Source organism: Bacillus rossius, chromosome 3 (assembly GCF_032445375.1).
Source record: "Bacillus rossius redtenbacheri isolate Brsri chromosome 3, Brsri_v3, whole genome shotgun sequence".
In the NCBI taxonomy this organism is placed as follows: Eukaryota; Metazoa; Arthropoda; class Insecta; order Phasmatodea; family Bacillidae; genus Bacillus; species Bacillus rossius.
In genome coordinates, this window is record NC_086332.1 from 73,385,559 (window position 1) to 73,404,613 (window position 19,055).

General features: G+C 35.9%; 2 protein-coding genes across 3 annotated transcripts in view; one reads left to right on the forward strand and one right to left on the reverse strand.

Moving 5' to 3' along the window:
* LOC134530892 (phosphoserine phosphatase) overlaps positions 1–19,055 on the forward strand; it is an 85,210-nt gene that overhangs the window by 35,317 nt on the left and 30,838 nt on the right. The window contains exon 1 of one of the 2 annotated variants that reach the window (XM_063366170.1): positions 16,860–17,043. The exons of the other annotated variant lie outside the window; for it this stretch is intronic. The gene's annotated coding sequence lies outside the window, so the exon portion shown is untranslated. Of the gene's footprint in view, positions 1–16,859; positions 17,044–19,055 lie in introns of those variants that run through there. 2 annotated transcript variants of the gene reach the window in all.
* LOC134530891 (uncharacterized) lies at positions 14,165–17,037 on the reverse strand. Its single transcript, XM_063366169.1, has 2 exons — positions 16,791–17,037; positions 14,165–16,479 (listed from the first exon to the last, which is right to left on the reverse strand). The coding sequence occupies exon 2, from the start codon at positions 16,474–16,476 to the stop codon at positions 14,989–14,991; it is 1,488 nt and encodes a 495-aa protein (XP_063222239.1). The 5' UTR covers positions 16,477–16,479; positions 16,791–17,037; the 3' UTR covers positions 14,165–14,988.

Here is a 19,055-nt window from a genome sequence, read left to right on the forward strand (position 1 = left end):
CTTTCGGTCTAGCGCCTGTCAGTCAACTGCCTGTTGCCATCATGAATATATCCCCCCCCTCCCCCAACCCAGAAACATAAAGATTCTGGCTATCGGTCAAATGCCTGTCGGTCAAATGATTTTCGATCTGCTGCCTGTCGGTTAGATGCATTTAGGCAAAACGACTGTCGGCCTATCTCTTGTCGCTCGATAACGATTTTCAGTTCTGCTCTCTTTTAAATGATTTTAGGCAAAAATACTGTCTTTCTACTGTCTGTCAGTCGAAAATAATTTTTGGTCTGCTGCCTGTCGGTTAAATAACTTTAGACAAAACAATTGTTAGTCTACTGCCTGTCTGTCAAATTATTATTAGTCCGCTGGCTGTCGGTTGGATGTATTTAGACAAAACGACTATTGGTCTACTGCCTGTTGGTCAAACAATTTTCGATCTGCTTCCTGCCGGTTAGATGGCTTTATGAAAAACGACGGTTCTTTTCATCTTTATTCTTTAAGCCTGACAAATTTATGAAATGTTGAAATCTTCGAATCCATCTAAGCCAATATGAAGGCTCTTTGAAATTAAACACTTCAGGAGGAGAGATTTGGTAATACTTGCTGGGTGTATCTTCAATTATTTGGATTATCCCACTTCTGACACCATGTAATGTTCAGTCTTATAGTCTAATTAGGTACTATTGCTTGATAACCAGCACTTTATTAATCGGGACTATCGACATGTCGCATTCCTTACCTTACTTCCAAACAAACTCGCCACAGATAAGATATTTCATATGTGGGATGCGGGATGCTCTCTCATGGTCGCATGAGGACTTCACTAGAATTCAAGGAGAAGGGAAATCATCTTGCATGGTAGTGTTTCTCAGCCTTTTCAAAGCATAGTAATCGTCTGTGTAATAAATATTTTATTTACTGTGTTGTGCAGGCAGTCGCTCTTCCATGTGGGATGCGGGATGCTCACACACGTTCTCAAGAGAAGGAAGGCTTCGCTAGATATCAAGGAGAAGGAAATTCATTTTGTATGATAGTGTTTCTCAACCGTCTCAAGGCGGAGTAATCGAATCAGTAATGAATCTCTTTTGTTTGAATTCCACAAAATAATATATATAAATATAGGTATATAAAGTGCTGATTTGGTAACAATCAAACGAAACTCTAAATAAAATGGTTTGTCTTATTTAGAAGAAAAAATTACATGCAAGGATTGTTTTCTCAGGAATAACTAGAAGGATATGTGGAGCACCAATAGAAATATTGCCAAAAAAAATCGGTAGCATATGGAGAAAACGAACAGAAGTCTTTAAAATCCAGTTCAGTGAATGCTACGTTTAGACGATATATATAATGACTTGCATAGTAATATTCTTAGCATATCTGTTACAAATATGCATATGCATAAAATGTATATAGCTATGGTAGGCATATTAAAATATTAAATATGTATGCATACATCTAACGATCAACGTCCAATGGGTGGAGCTGTGATACTGCTTGCCAATGATTTCTGTTAATCTTTGCTCTTCATTCCAAGATCAACACCAGCAAACGAGCTGAGCGCGTGAAGAATTCGAATCTCTGGAGACATGAGAATAGCAACTAATGGACATTGGGCGACGACAAACTACCGGCTGAGCCTACAATACAGGAGATATCTTTTCCACCGAACTTCTGTCATCTTCAGTCATCAATAGAATATCTAGAAAATAAAGTTTTCCCGAACATCACCAACAACTTCAGAAATCATGATTGGCTTTGTGAGCGTGCTAACTTAGCTCCAAAGAATGATGATGTCAATCGAATCGTAATTAAGATTCAATTGAAAATTCCCGGTGCCGTTACAGAATACAAATCCATTGACACAGTTATAGAAAAGGATAAATTATCCAGTCGTATTTATCAATCAATTGGAGCCATCTGGAATCCCACCACAAACTGACAAAATTGGCTCATCAATACTGCTCCTTCGGAATCTGAACACGCCAAAGTTATGCAACGTAACCAGACTTTCCGTGTCAAAACTGATGCCAAATGTGATTGAAGCAACAATAATAAACGGCAAATGTAAAGGAGAAGCTGTCCTATTATTCCCACTGATTTGCCCTTCACGTTCAAACGTCTGCAATTTCCTGTGCGTCTTGAGTTCGCGATGACAATAAACAAAGCTCAAGGGCAGTCGTTGCTTGTTGCCGGATTAAATTTAACAAATCCATGTTTTTCGCATGGTCAGCTATAATATGTTACTTGCTCCACAGTAGAAACTCCAATAACTCTATACATCTACACACGAGATCGGAAAACCAAAAATATTGTTTATCAACTTGCGTTACGTTAGATGTTTGTATTAGTTTAAATTGCTTTTAATTAGTTAATTACATAAATAGAATAGTCTTAAAATATTGTTCATTGAAATGTATTATTGTTTAAAAAAAATTTTGTAGTTTATACCAATAAATGTAATGAAATCTTATCACTATAAGTTATCTTATATTTTTCCAATTTTTTTATAATGCACTATAGTTTATATTTAAAATACAAACCATTCATTTTTAGATAGTAAAATATAAAATTGTGCGCCGATGTTAGTAATAAATACTCAGTATTATCTCGAGAAATGTATTTATTGTATGAAAAAATAACCGCAGCGACGTGTTGGACAAAATTACAATATCTTACTCGGCGACTGGTTTACAAAGGAATATTTTGTACAAGCACAGAAATATTTTTCCTCTGTGTAGGGACAGTCTGTGGTAGGCTGAAAGGAAAAAGGAGGGGGGGGGGGGCGACGTGCGCTAATGGAGGTTTTTACTTCGCGCAATCGATGTGGCGGTGCCAGGTGGCGACCAGCCCGGTGTTTCTTCGCCCCCGTCGGGAGGGGTGGAGGGGGGAGGAAGGGAGGATGGTGTTCGTAATGCGGCGGGCAGGTGTCTCGGCGCTGCAGTGCAATCGGATACGCCCCCGGCTGGCACGGCCCGGCTCCCGCGGGGAGGGAAGTAGGGGTGGAAGAAGAGGTGGAGGGGCCACGGCCCGTCGTCTTGGCCTCCAGCTCCAGTGAACACGTCCAGCTGAACCGCACGGCTTCTTAACCGATGAATAGAGACATGCAAAATTCGCGGATTCATTTCGCGATAGGCTAGCATCAAAACAACCATACCTTCGTAACCGCTTCTGCGATTGGCCCACATTTTATCCGGGGAACTGTGAGCCAATGGAAAACACTAAACCAAGAAAGTGCCGAATTACGGACAGCCTAGTTGAGACGTCTCACGCGTCAGTAGCCAATGAACAGGTGACATTTCCGCGAGTATTTAAAGGACTGTGGAGTCTATCCTAGAGGACAATGAATCCGCGGATTTGCAGGTCTCTACCGATGAATATACGGACATTTTCAAACACTCAATCAGCCGCAAGTTAGAATGCAAACCTTCACGCTCTCGCACTGTGTTCACGATCGAACTGCAGTTATTTGTACGCGCCCCTCTACGATCGTGAGCCAACGATGCCCAGCTAGAAGAGAAGTAAGCGAATCAGGCAGTGCCTATTGACAAGGATAAAAATTTTCTCGCTAACAAATCAACCAATGGGAAAGTAATCACGTGTTGAGCATACCTGTGACTTTTAATCCTACCCTGAGGCCAGATAATTCCGCGAAAATTCCGAGTATCTACATAGGGGCATGTATTGCAAAACCGATTTCGAGACTAGCTGGGAGTCAAAACACTTTAGCATCGTATGTGTTATGTGATTGTACGAATTTTTTAAAGGTTATTTAGATTTTTTTTTTTAATATGCAGGTTCGGCCCCATCTGGGCAAGCAAGTGTGTACCTTGTGATTTGATAAACGAGCAGTGCTTGCAGTGAGTGTTTGGGACCAGATGGGACCGGCCTCAAGGGAAACTGCAGAGGTTGGGTTCGAGGATGTGTGAGTCAAACGAGGGCATCGCACCAATGGACTTCTCATGGGAAATCGACGAAGCAGCTGGGCATCGAGTGCATTTTAATATATCATAAAAGAAAATAAAAATATATTTATAGTAGGTATTTTATACATGAAGGCAGACCAAATTTTGGGATTCGATGACCCCCTAGGGGACTCCGCGATCGTTAAAACATACCTATATGATGCAACCGTTATCATTTTTCGATACTTCTTTGATTGAGAATTTTTCATTGGTTCGGAGTGCTGCAGATAAACTGTATGCCAATAGCAGAAACAGCCAAAGGTTTGAATTTTAGACTATTGTGAAATGAAGCAGCGAATGCTACTTATCTCTGGTATAGTGTTATTTAATTGGCACTAAAGGTGGTAGTTTCCCAAATGATTTTGTAGTCCCTATGATGGCTGTGTGTTATTTTTGGTGATTATTTAAATTTAAAAAAAAATTAAACAAAGATATTCGGAAAAAAATTAATAATTCGTAAACAAAATTACTTGTTAAAATAATGGTTGATTCGATCATCTTGGTGCAATCCTTGACTGATGCAAAAAAGTTAATTTTAGGTAAAACACTTATTATTTAATTAATATTACAAAAAAGTGTCAGGTTCGATAAATAAAAACCCCACAAAATTAAAAAAAAAAAAATTATATAATATCTACTCTACTACAAGAACGGAAAAAAAAATCACAAGCATATCTCGATTTCTACAGTCTTCTTAGAGTGCAAAGCAAGTCCTTTACGTGTTTTGGCATATCTTTTCAGAGCAGTTCCACACGATAGTTGATTACCACACCTGAAAAATTCGCGGATTCATTTCGTGACAGGCTAGAATCCAAATGCTTTTACATTTTTGTTGGTTCAGACAAGGGCCACATTTTATTTGAAGGACTCTGGACCAATTAAAATCCTTAAAAAAAAAGAAGCATCGAATCACGAGCATCTTATTTAATAGGTGTCATGAGTCAGTAGCCAATAATCAGATGTAATTTGTCCGCGTGCATAGAGGATCATGGAGGATAACCTTTAGGTCATTGAAAGCGCGAATTTTTCCTGTCTCTATTTATTATTGTTATAATGGTTTGACAACTTTAAAGATCAATTTTTATTTTCAACACTAGCAATTAACTGTTTGTATATGGTCCTGGTCGCAAAACAAATTAGTTTTAGCATATCATTCATAAACAAAACAAAAAAGGCTTCCTAAACCATCTTGGAAAAATTATTTAAATATATTTTTTAAACATTTTTCACGTTTTGAAATTAAAATTAGTTACAGCCAGAAGAGTAAGTCGAGGCGATGAGTCATCTGAACGTAACGAGCAACGCTCAGGAGTGGAGAACTCGATGGCATCGTGAAGGAGGGAGAAGGGGGGGGAAAAAGAATAAAGTAGAGCGTCAGACAACTGTCTTTGCAGATTTCTCGTCGTTCTGTTTGTTACAACGGTAAATCCTCAGTGTGAACCACCATTGTTTAGTTTTATCATTCAAATAAATATTTAATATTCTTTTTATCATTCAAGTGGATTGTTGAAGTGTGGTGGTTTCACTTCTAAACCACTTGGCAGCCACGCCCCCAATTATTTTCATGGTAGATGTTAGCAATAAAAGTCAAGATCAATTGTGAGATGTTATTGTTACGAACAGCTCTACTCAGGAAAATTTTCTGTACTTTTACAAACGATTCCTTTAGAAACCAGTTGCCAAGAAATAGTTTGTATTACAACAAAAAAGATATTGTAACTTTGTACAGCAGGTGTTATGGATATTTTTGTTTAAATTAAATCCTTTTTTTTCTCTCGAGATTATACTGAGTAACTCGTACGAAAATCGGCGCATAATTTTATATTTTATTTGATGTTTCATTCAAGCATATTTTTTTAAACCAGAAAAAAGATAATCGAATATTAAACCTTTTGACATTATTTTGTTGTATAATGATTATTATGTGCGTAGTGTGTTTAGGGAACGGTTTACAAATAACTTTAACTAATGGGGATACTGGGACAACATCATGATTATTATGTGCGTAGTGTGTTTAGGGAATGGTTTACAAATAACTTTAACTAATGGGGATACTGGGACAACGAAAAGCATAAATTCCTGTGTAAGAATCTAAACCCAGTATTACTGCGAACACTATTATGTAGTGATACATTTGTTTTCATATAAATGTACAAATTTTAAATATCTGTAATCTTACAAGAATATTTCTGTTCCATTTAATCTAATTTAATATTCTGTGTACGGAGACCAGTTACTAATATAAAAATTTTAGCGACTGAGGACCATTGTCTGGGCTTCTTATCACATGGTTCAAGATTATCAAACACATTTTGCGTAATTATACTTGCAACTTGCATTGGCCTGTAGATTCATTTTGGCCTATGGTAAATCCTCTAGTAACGAAGGTCAGAATGATGTCAATGACCAGTGATGACATAAAAAACTAGTAATCTCGCATTCGCTACTCGGCGCGTCAAAATGTTGCAACTACAAGATTATACTCAGGGAACAGCGCTGATGCAATAATGGTAGGATGCTTTAGGGGCATGTTTTAAAAACATGTTTACACATTAGACCTAACTTTTAAAACATGATGACGCATTTGTAAGTCTAATTGGCTAATATGATTACTTTGCGTGGGTAAAATGTTACGTAATAAGACTGGCATTGTTTATTCTGCATACAGTTACGATTTGTTTGATCTAGAGGTGGGTCGAAAAGTATCAACATGATACTTTGTCACTGATACGCGCCTGTATCAGGAACGGCAAACGAGTACACTTGAAAAGTATCAGAGACTTTAGTATCAGTTCAGAATTCACCTGGAACAACACCACGGCCAATGAGCGCAGTACCCGATCGCAGATGACGGTCACTTGGGCGGAGCTTGTGAAAGGGGAGGGAGCAGGAACGACGAATAAGGGATAAAGAAGGGAAAGAATGTAGGGGAGGAAGCGCAGGGGAAGGCGTTGAAGCCTTGAAGGAGAGGCGCAAAGCGATATTGTTACAAGCAGGGCTGCCACTCATGGGTTTTTCCACCCAGATCTGGGTTTTTCCAATGGTGTTTGGGTTTCTGGGTTTTTAAATAATGAATTCCAACAATTCTAGGTTTTTTATAATTTTAATTATTTTTATACCTAAAACAATAATAAAGGTAGTAGCTACTGTATCTGTTGCAATATCTGTTTGATAAATGCAAACAAGTCTATGTGTTTCACACACAAAAATACATATAAACACAAAACTAGTTTTCAAGAAGCTAAGTCGAATATTAAATTAGACACATTCTTCAAAGAGGCTTGCAGAACACAAAACCAATGCAATAATTAACCTTCAAACCAATCTTGTAGAATCAGACTCTGAATAAAGACTAACGTACATGATGCAGTTTTATAAAAACATTTACCGGTTTAAAGAATGCAGTGATGGTGTTTGTTTTGTCATGTATATATTTGTAGGTTTTTTTATGATTTGTGCTGGTCCAAGAATTACTTATACAGCCATTTTGCTGCAGTGTAATTTTCTTGTATTGGTTGTATTTAACCGTTTTCAGTCTTGTAAGGTAATTAATTGTTTTATATTAAAACCAGTTATGTTTATATTTTTGAATTAGTATGCAAACATTTTCAACAATAACATTTTAGACGCATCTGGGTTTTTTACCCATGCGTCTGGTTTTTTTTTTTTAGGTTATCTAGGTTTTTCATGAATATCAGAGTGGCAGCCCTGGTTACAAGTCGTTTTGTTTATTGTCCTACTTCAAAGTACGCTCAGTGCGCAGTGCGTGCACCGTCTCGTTCAATAATAAAACTAATGAAATTTTAATATTAAAAAGTACATTAATACAAGATATAATATTTATATTTGTGCACCTAACAGCTATGAAAATGCAAATAAATTCTCAGTTGACACTAATAACAGATGTAATCAACATATGGACTTTCTTTTTTCGAAAACAATTAGTAACTAGTGTTTTTATACATTAAAAATTCACGATTTTATCAAAAATAAAAAATAAAAAAACAGATAGGTACATTAGTGAGCATACTATATCAATGTTTACGTTTCAAATGTTTCTTCAGATTAGTCGATGATTTATAACTCAGTTTTTGTTTACACAAATTACAATTAGCAAACTCATTATTTTCCGTGAAAAAATTCCACACAAATGAAGTCTTTTTCGTGCACTTATCCATTCCTTATTTCACTATAAAAATACTAACTACAAAGCATGACAGCCCGCAACATGGTGATACACGGCCAGGACGAACTGAATGTTGAACTGATTGATACTGGTTGTATCAGGCGGGCATGAGAGTATCAGAGGTAGAGAATTACCAGGCGTGATAAATAATGTATCAGATTCTCCTTCCGGTCGCACGGTCTGCGTACGCGGAGCTTTGTTGCCTCCTGGGACCGTCTGATACAGAAGTATCAGAGACTTGTAATATGGTACAATGCTGTATCAGTATCAGGTTGGGACAGATACCGAAAATTGCTGTAACAACCCACCTCTAGTTTGATCATTATTCATTTCATACTCAATGGAATTCGATGCACAACTGTTTCTTTGAAGAAGGGCATTTTATTTATTGGTTTTATATGATAAGCGAGAACTTTTTTTTCCGTTGAGATTTGGTAAAATTAAGTTTTAATCATCTTCGACATCAGAAAATACAATATTCAGTACCTGAGTTATAAATTAGGAATGCGTTTTTATTTAATTGGCAGTTTTGCACAATAAGGCAATCGCATATTACATAAATGTTAACGCACACATTGTCGCTCAGAAGTAAGAAGTAAGGGAGTTGGTATGCGTAACATTTGCCCTGTTTGGTCATAATTAAGTTTATTAATTCCTTGCAGATATTTTGTTATCAAGTTTGTTTAGCAACATTCTCACTTCATGATGATATTTTTAATTATTATGTATAGTTCCTTTCAAGCTTTTAAAAAAACTTCTAGCAAATTATCTTTGATACAGCTTCGATTTGTTTCGCCAACCATTTGCTAACCAGTTGATTTTAACTTCAGAACAGACACCTAATCCATTGACTAATACCTCTATGTTATAGCTAGTTAAAATGAAACTTTAGAATGGTACCTAAATACTATTCAGTTCGTAGAGATATTAGTCTACCTAGCCTTCTTCTTAATTCTAAAATTCATGTTCCCTGATTCAGGTTTTTTTTATATTTATGAGTAGGTATACTTCAAAGTTCAGATGCTTGTGAGAAAAAGTTAAACATGATCATGTCTTTTAATAATAAATGTCTTAAGGAAAAGAAAAAGAATAAATAGATTATAATATAATTCTTTAAAGGTTTTCCTTATTAAGTTGTTAGCTTCACGAGACAGTGACAAAATAATAATAATAACAATAATCCACTGAGTTTTCTTGTAACCTACAAAATTGTATTATAATGTAACATGTCTGTGTACTACCTAAGGTAAGCATTAATATAAAGTATATCCACTTAAGCCCACCGCACACGGTACAATATTTTCTACTAGTTTGCTTACTAGAATGCTTACTGGTTTCTGTACTGTGTAGGCTACAAGCTGAAACACTAGGTGCGCTACAAGTTTCTGCTGCACACGATTCTAGCTGGCTTACTAGTTTTGTTAAGAGAATATTCTCCACAACAAATTGTTATTATGATAATTCACATTCTTTACTGCATACAAATAAGGCTCTTCTTTGTATGCATTTATTAAAACGAGGAGTTGGTCACTATTCCGCTTATTTCCGTCCATTTTTATCACGACATGCGCGCTTAAAAGTGTAAACAACCCCTCGTGCTGTTTTCGTGAGTTCTGATTGGCCACTCCTTAAATATTGGAACACAGCAAGCAACGAAAATATGACGCAGTTTATTACGCAAAACCAGTAGCCCAGATAGTACAGCTACTAGTATCCAGTTTGAATTCGAGTGAAGAAACTAGTAGTAGAGCCAGTACGACTCCTAGCTTACAATATTGTAAGGGATATTGTACCGTGTGCGGCGGGCTTTACTTGCATGATATCACACGCGTGGGAATAGCACTGGGCAGTGGTAGACTAGTGAAGGGTAGACTGATGGTAGACCTGGGACTTATTGTATACGACTAAATGGCATTTGCACCCGCGCAGTGCCCCGCATAGCCGACTGCACTGCACTTCCGTCTATCAATGTCTCATTTATTTACTTTTAGATTTATGGCTTTGTGGCATTGTTCTGCGTACTTTGCAAAGCGCGCAACTTACCTGCATTTCCATGTTTGCACGGCGGAGACATCTTGCGACCACCACGTAGCCAATCGCAACTCTGAGTTATACTGTAAAAAAATGCGCAGCAACAGTGTTCTACGTGGTGCATTATGATATAATCGCCAAACTTATATTAATAATAGTGATGGGTCAAATCCCAATTTTCTCATTTCGAATCCTAAGAGTACCTACTTTGAATCTGTCTCTTAAACCCGGATCTAGGTCTCAAGTGTCCAAAGTGAAATATATTTCAAGAACTGAAAAATATTATCTATGGTGTTAAAACATTTAACCCATAAAATGTTTTATTCATGAAATAAGTTTCCAGAATAAATACAAATTTAATTTTATTTATATAATTACAAGTTAAAAAAAAAACAATATCTTGGGAAATGGTAAAAGGAAAGGCATCAAGAAACAAATTGACCTAGAACATTTAAGGTTCTCAGTTTTTTTAAATTTACTTTATTCCCTCTATTTTTACCATCCATTTCCTATTAGCTTGACCTGTATGTATGAATGAATGGAATGAATGGACTATGTAATAAAATCGTTCCATTCAATTTTCACCCACTTTTCGATGTCTGAATGTGTTGAAATTATGCATGCATATAAAGAACATCTGACAATACAATATTTTGATAACTTAAGACCTTAGTGTTAAGGGGGAATGGGGGTTCAGAAGGTCAGAAAACATAATTTCGAGCTATGGGTAATAACTATGCTTTATGTGTATTCATGAGGTCGGGGTATGGTGGGAATTTGCCCCGGGGTCGACTGTGCCCCTAGGGGGGGGGGGGGGGGGGGGGTAGATGGTTAAGAACACAAAATTTTGTAAATTTTAAAAATCAATTATTTTTGAATTTGGAGTGTTTCCGATTCAAAAGGTCGGGTCATTGTGGAAAATGTGCCCGGAGAGAGAGGATAAGTCCCTTAAATTTCGAAAATTTTAAATTATATTATTTTCGATTTAGTGTGTTTCTGAGGTCGGGTTATGGTGGAAAATGTTACCGGGTTTCGACTTTCTCCCCCTCGGAGGCAGGAGAGGTTAATGACCCCAAATTTCGGGGAAAAAAAAAAAGGTATATATTCTTTTTTATTTAGAGTGTTTCCGAGGTCGATTTATGGTGAAAAATGTGTCCGGGGTTCAACTTTCTTCCCTTTGGAGGGGGGGGGGGGGGGGAATTTTTAAAAATATATTCTTTTTTTTTTGTTAGGAGTATTTCTGATCCAATAGGTCTGGTTATGGTGGAAAATGTGCCAGGGGGAGGTGTTAAAGCCCTAAAATCTCTAACGTTCCTGTAACCCGTCTTGAAGGCTGATTTTAGGAAAACCCCCGAGCTCAGTTAATGTGTACGTAATATAAATAATATCCCTGCCTAGTTTCAAGCCTGTAGATATAGGTATACTTGAAAGACGGTTAAGAGCTTTCATTTTACCTAGAACTCACAAAATATGATTAGTCTTTCTTTAAATTATGTTTTCAAATCCATAAAAGTCTGTTATTTAATTTCATAATTATTTGTAACTGGCAAGCTGAAACATTGTTTTCCTAATCTTAATTAATGTCTGCAATTCTGTGGTAGTGCTGTAGTGCTAATGTGCTGTAGTAAACAACGAAGTACAAAATGGGCAGTGTCAACTGTATCAAAAATGACAATTATTTTAAGAATAAAAAAACCTTATATTTTCAAAAAACTAAATAAAAACGCTTTTATCGTTGAATGAACTAAAAATAAAAAAATCAAATTTAAAATTAAGGTTTTTGTCCAACGGCCGAATATTGCACCACAACTCTGTAGGTAAAGGTATAACTATGGCTGTATCCGAATACTGGCCTAATGGATCCCTTAGCTAAGGGATCCACTAAAAGTGCATCGTAGTGGACGCGGCCATCTTTGTGTTGAATCCGAATTCTCACAAGGGATGCCGATGCATCCCTTCACGCATCCACTAATTCGAGATTTCTAGGGATGCGACACTCGCATCCACTAACGCGTCCCTACATCCATTAGCTTCGGAATCGGGTTTTATTTTGTTTGTGTATAATATTACTTCAGATTTTCAGCATAAGATTTGTTTAAAGCATTATAAGCGAAAGTGATAACTTAAACATAGACAAATGAAGACGTTAATAAATATAATAAAAATACGAATTTAAACTTAAAGGATAATTCAAAACTCATAAGTATTTTTAAAGTTAACAATTTATAAAATGTATTTTATTTGGATCGCTAACATGTATAACATACACGTTACATTATTTTTTTAATTGGTAGGTATTTATTATTTACGTTTTGCTGAATATTCTAGATATCCCTACACAAAATGGCTGTGTGAACATTAGTACGACTGACAGTCAACAGGTGGTGCGAGCAGTAAAAGTATTCGGATACTATCCATCCATTAGAAATGCGTCCTCTACATTGTGGCTGCATTTGCTAAGGGATGTAGGGATGTGTGTGCTAAGGACGCATCCCTATGTATTCGGATACAGCCTATAAGAGTAGGGTGCTTCATATCATTAGTCTTAAAATTTTGTCACTGTTTTTAGGATATAGTCATTACGAAAATGATTTTATAAAATTAATTTCAGTATTAACTTTAAAAATTAGGTGCTTGATATCATTTGCCTTAATTTTTTTATCAGTAATATCAAAATTATTTGTAAGATAATTTCTAACATTAATTTTATGATACCTATACCTAGTCATTTCTAAAATTTTGGATGTAGTCATTACCAAAATTTCTATATAAAATTAATAACAATAATGAACTTAAAATTAATAATAGGATGTTGGATATAATTTGTCTTAAATATTCTATTACTAATTTTAGGATATAGTCGTTACGAAAATGAAAGCAGAGAGCACCCCACGCATTTAGTTATACAGATTTGTGGTGCATTATTCGGCTGTCGGACAAAAACTTAATTTAAATTTTATTTTTTATTTTTTAGTTCATTTAACGATAAAATTTTTTTTGAATACAAGTTTATTTTAAAATCTTTTCCTTCCGAATTGAATCCTTCGAATACCTACTAAAGATTTTTTTATTATTTTAATTGGCCCATCCCTAAGACACAATGGTTGAATCTTTGTTTGTAGGTAAATCCAAGGATATTCTTGAACGTCATCAAAATCAAACAACAAAGGTTTACTTTCCAACAAAATCGCGCAAATCACCACGTACTTATCTTCCTGAAGCAAATTTAGATTTTTTAATGATAATTTTTGACTGATATTTTTCGGTCTCGTGAAGATGCATTTCATGCGCAAAATTGACCAGGAATATTAGAGTAGAAAACTTGTCCTCATTTTGCGCAGTTAATATGACATAAAGAAACACGGCTGACCGGTGGCTTCTGCAATTTTGAGAGAGTAAAGACTCTAGTCGGTTCTTTCTATAATGTTGAACGGGGGGGGGGGGGGGGGGGGGGGGGGGGAGGGGGGGAATTGGTTTCGAAAAGGGTGCCGGAGGGGCTTATTGACCTTGCTTGACGATGCCATGACGTAACGAGGTCATTGCCTTCGGTCCTTCGGTCGGTGTTACGTGTTGGGGGAGAGATGGTTGACGCACACAGAGATCCCGATGTTGTGATGTGGTGTATGTGCCGGTTAGAAGTGAGTGTGCACTGCCATTTTAATTTTTCCGGGCAGTGCATTACGCAATCGTCAAATGTGATGAAGCAACGGAGGATCGCCATGAGTGAGAATGCCCTCAAAATGATGTCAAGAGTTTCACCTTCACAAGGTTATCGTCTTCCTACAATGCCACAACCACTCGCAGCTTCGTAAGCTTTCGGTCGCGGTTTCAGAACAGTATTATGCATGTGTGTTTACAGCTTGACGAAGATTAAAACTACAGCTGACGTAGGTAAAATAACCTTAACTTATTCATTGTTAGAATTAACTGTCATTGTCGAATTAAAAATAAGCTAAGATAGGTACATATGTAAACAATTACGTACCGTAAACTGGGGATACTTTGAACACTTTTTGACTTTTTTATTAAATATAATTTATATTTACAATGTATTAATTGAAATTTTTTTCACCAAAATAGGAGGACCATGAAGCCAAAATGATACCATAGTTTAGTTGGTCAGATAAAAAAAAATTACTATTAAAATTAAATAAAAATGCAGTGTTCAATGTTTCCCTGCAATTGGGGTAACATTGAACAACCATTATTTTATACTGGCATTCAAACTAATATTGCTAACAATCAACTTTGAACACCTGCTAGGTTTCACAAACTAAGTAAATTAATAAATTATGTTTTTTATGTCATAACATTAAATTTAAAGCACAACAACACACAAATTTTGTTTGTAAATTTTTAGAAACTACTTATTTTTATATCAGATTATCTTAGTCCAGAAATTTCAACTTTGCAGAGTTTGAAATCACATAACTGCATCTAATGAAGTGTTTTTAGATACAAATCTAGCTCATTCTCACTGAAAATTAGAAATCCTCGTCTATCAACCCTTGGAGCACTCAATGACCTCACTATGTCTTCCTTGCAAACTGTTCCTTCATCAGCTACATTGGGCCAATAAAACTTCAGTGCCATTTTATGACTGTGCCGAAGAAACTTTACATCACATGTTGATCCAACATTATCTTGAGACACATTTATAATCTTACCAACATAATGTTTTACGGATTTCTTCACTTGAAACTTGACCAAACAAAAAGCCTCTTCTACTAGAACATGGTCTGAGGAACCATTCAAAATTTCCATCCCATACTCATGCTCATCATCTTCATGTTCACTATGATTGTGTTCACTATTTTATTGTAATGCACACACATCTTCATCGCTGCTTGTACCATTGTCATCTTCCTCTACAATACTCTTCTGGCTTTGTTGCTGTTGGGTAGAACTACTTGCTAATAATAGGTCAAATGCAGAGATACTTTTTCCTGGCACAACATTAATTCTTCTTTTCCTCTGTCTTCTCACTGGCTCATCAACTCCTCTCATTTCCTTGAGCATGCTGACGACTGCCTCTGACACAACTGCATTGGGTGCAAGTTCCTTTTCTGTAGACTGGTCACAAATTCCATCAGGTAGTCTTGCCATTACCATGGTAGGATTCAGAGGGTATATTCCACATTTTCTTAACCCTGCAGTCAAATTATTACTAGTATCAGCCACACTAGAGTATAGTTTCTCATACAGTTTGGTAAGTAATCGTGGAAACTGATCTTTACTGAGTGTTTGGGATTTCTTTTTTGATGATGACTTCCAAAAGTCCAGCACATTTCTCCAGTACCGCTTCAATGGGCCATAAAATGCAATATCCAGAGGTTGCAGCAGGTGAGTACCATTTGCTGGTAAACAGGTGAAGGCGATGTCATTTTCTTGTGCCAGCTTCAGAACACGTTCGCTGAAATGGCTGCTCAGGTTGTCACCTATCAAGACTTTTTTCCCAGGAATGTTCTTCACATGTGGAACGAACACTGTCTCAAACCAGTCACTGAAAGTAACAATATCGAACCATCCACTCTTGCTGCGATTATATCGAGTGTTTGGTGGACCACCTTCTGTCCAAGTGGACCATATGTGCTCTGCCTTATAGACAACATATGCAGACAACATAGAACCACATGCTGAACCACAGAACATAATGGATATTGAGCTTTTGGTACTGCTTCGAACTCTATCTGTATATTTGACCCCTCTCTTAAAAATGCATTTCTTTTGGCCAGGGTCATCAGACAAATTAGTCTCGTCATAGTTGAATATGGTTGTTGGCGAGACTTCAGTACCATCATCATTTAACAGTGTAGCAGTCAGATTGTCAAAGTACTGCTTTACTGTTTCAGCAGATAAGGAAGCCCTACTTATGCTGATGTTTCGACCCATACGTCTGGATATTTTGGCTCTGTGCCTGTTCAGAAAGGCTAAGGCCCAATCACTACTCGGAATGTTATTCTTAAAACAGGGTACTGTGCGGCCTCTAATGTTTAAATATGCACTAGCCATCATTCTCAGGTCTAATGTGTTGAACGGAAATCCCCATTCAGCAACCTTTATCAAGTGGTCAACAAAACTATTTTCTTCATCGGCAGAAAATACTAATGGTCGTCCAATGCTATTTGTGCGTTTATTTCTTAACTTATGGCTTAGGGTTCCCAATGGAATAGAAAATTGCTTACTAGCTTTTCTTAATGTCATTTTCCCTTGCAACACATTTTTCAGAGCTTGATCCAGATTTTGTGTGGTATAATTCTGGTATGCACGTGCATCTATCCTACGAAAATGTTTTCTTGGCATTATCTGTCAAACAAAACAAATACAGACTCATATAACACAACACAAATAACATTTTAACAACAAAGTACCATAACTGAATAGTAAAACAGCATAAATAGCGAAGAGGGAATGAATGAAATAATTTATTCGGCTTGGGGGAACTTTGAACAATGTTCAAAGTTACCCCATTTTAGATTAGAAAATTTCAAATTTGTAGTTATTGAACATAACATGCAAATATTCCAAATCAATGCACTGTTCATGAGTAAAATATATTACCAACATCTTTGTAAACTAGAAAACCAGTAAATAAAGTGGTTAACTTAAATACTAACCTTTTTAGAGATTAAAGTTGTCCCAGATAATAATTTTAGTGAAAATTAGCAACCATTTTGAATATCCACCAAAGAGATATGAGTAAAACCTCTGTAGGCCAGTTGCACCAAAACGCTTAAATATAGTACAAAAAACATACCAACATAAGTTTTACCTGTGAAATTAGACAGGAAAACTTTCTATAGACGTCAATATCAATTTCTGAAAAAGTGTTCAAAGTTTCCCCCGTGTTCAAAGTATCCCCAGTTTACGGTATGTAATTAGTCTTATTTCTTTCATCATAACGCAACTGTTAAGAAACATTTTACTATTTTCTGTTGGAAACTTTTGACCACTTTTATTTCCTCCAGGAACCATAATTGACAATCATCTCATAAACTGGAAATTAAGCATGTTTTATGTTATCTTATTAGAGTTATGCGAAATAATGTCACACATTTAACACTTAACATTTTAGGCCTACTACAGGTTTTTTTCTTGTGTTTGCTAATTCCACCAGTATGGTATATTTATAATAGCATGAAATGTAGTCCTTTAACTGCAGTATCTCCCGGAAATTGGGGTGGTTTGGGGGAGGAACTGAAGTTGCAGGTTTTGCAACCCAACATTTTATCAAGCAGTACCTCTCAGTGCAGATAATAAATGTTACAACTATCTATGTAAAAAAATTTTTATTCTTAAGCTGCCTAGGCCTATTTGAAGATTAGTTTCAGAAATTTTCCATACACGAGAAACTAATTGTTCCTTATTGAGTAATTTTCCTTTATAGGGGATTTTTAGAACGGAATGAAAAAAATCTGCAAACATTGTTTTCACACACTACACATGTCCCTAAATTTACCCTGAAGGGATGGTTTCTTAATGTCTACTGGTTTGTGAAAAAATAACAGTTTAAAGCTTACTTTACAATACCTGTGTTTTCACACTGCCGCCACCATTCATTTTTTACCTGCTATTGTGTATCTCTTTGTTTAACATAACTGTGGCCAACTAAGTATGGAGAATTACAAATATGCTAATTTTTTTGTTTCATATATTGAAGTTTATCCCTGAATCCCGAAGGCTTGATCCTGTGGTACATGATGCTCGCTGTTTTAATTCATTATGTTGGAAGATCGTTTACTTAAAAATATATATATTGTCATATATTAATGATTTATGATAATAAATTGAATAAAAAGGATTTTTTTTCAACCTACAATCATATTTTTTTCTTATTTCACAATTTCTTTCATGTGCAGGATCTTACGATGTACTGAACTAAAACAGCAAGCATCATGTACCACAGGATCAAGCCTTCAGGATCTAGGGATGAACTGGGATACGTGAAACACCTGCCATATCAAACACAGAATATACGATGGCTGTAATCAAAGAATTCCTTGCAGATACTGCAAAATTCAACGTGTCGGCTACTTCAGTATTCCACACAGAAAATCAATGACATTAAGTAACAATTCTATTCAAATTTTTCCTCCCTTTAGACTCGTCCGTTCATGACTCAAAACAGGATGTACTGTAAATGCAATGTATCAAACAAACACTTTGTAATACAATTACTTATTCTAATAAAACAACAAACATGGAATATAAGCATTGAAAATTCCTTATAGTGCAATACAGTTGTTATTTAAACAAATTTCATTATTACATCTACATTAAAATTCTCGAAAAAAAAAATTAAAACCCACACAGGTAAACAATGAATGTCGGTGCTGGCATGAATACACAGGTATTGGAATATAAGATATGAAAATATAATTTTTTTACAAACTAGGAGGAATTATGAAATCATCCCTTCGGAGTAAATTTAGGGATGAATGTAGTGTGTGAAAACCATGTTTTCCAATTTTTTTTCTTTCCGGTCTAAAAAGCCCTGATATCCGAGCATTACCCCTTATTGTGTACTATAGATTTGTATTTTTTAATTCAATGTTAAAATAAAGGAATTGTTTGTGTTTGTTATACAAAGCTGTAGAATTACCAAATTATATTTGTTTTTTCAAATATGTATTAAACTTTAAGGAACATTGTTCCCGGGAGAAATTGTTCTGTGTAACATATCTAAATGTATTTTAACGTAAATTATTAAAATAATGTACCTAAGTGGTTGATCATGTTTGTGATTTGAAATTATACAATTGCCAACATATATTTTTATTTTGAAGATAGACATTATAGGCCTAATGCTTTGATAAAAACTGGAGGTGTGATAAGGAACATTGTCCCCAGGAGGAATTTTTCCGAGAAATTTATCCAATTGT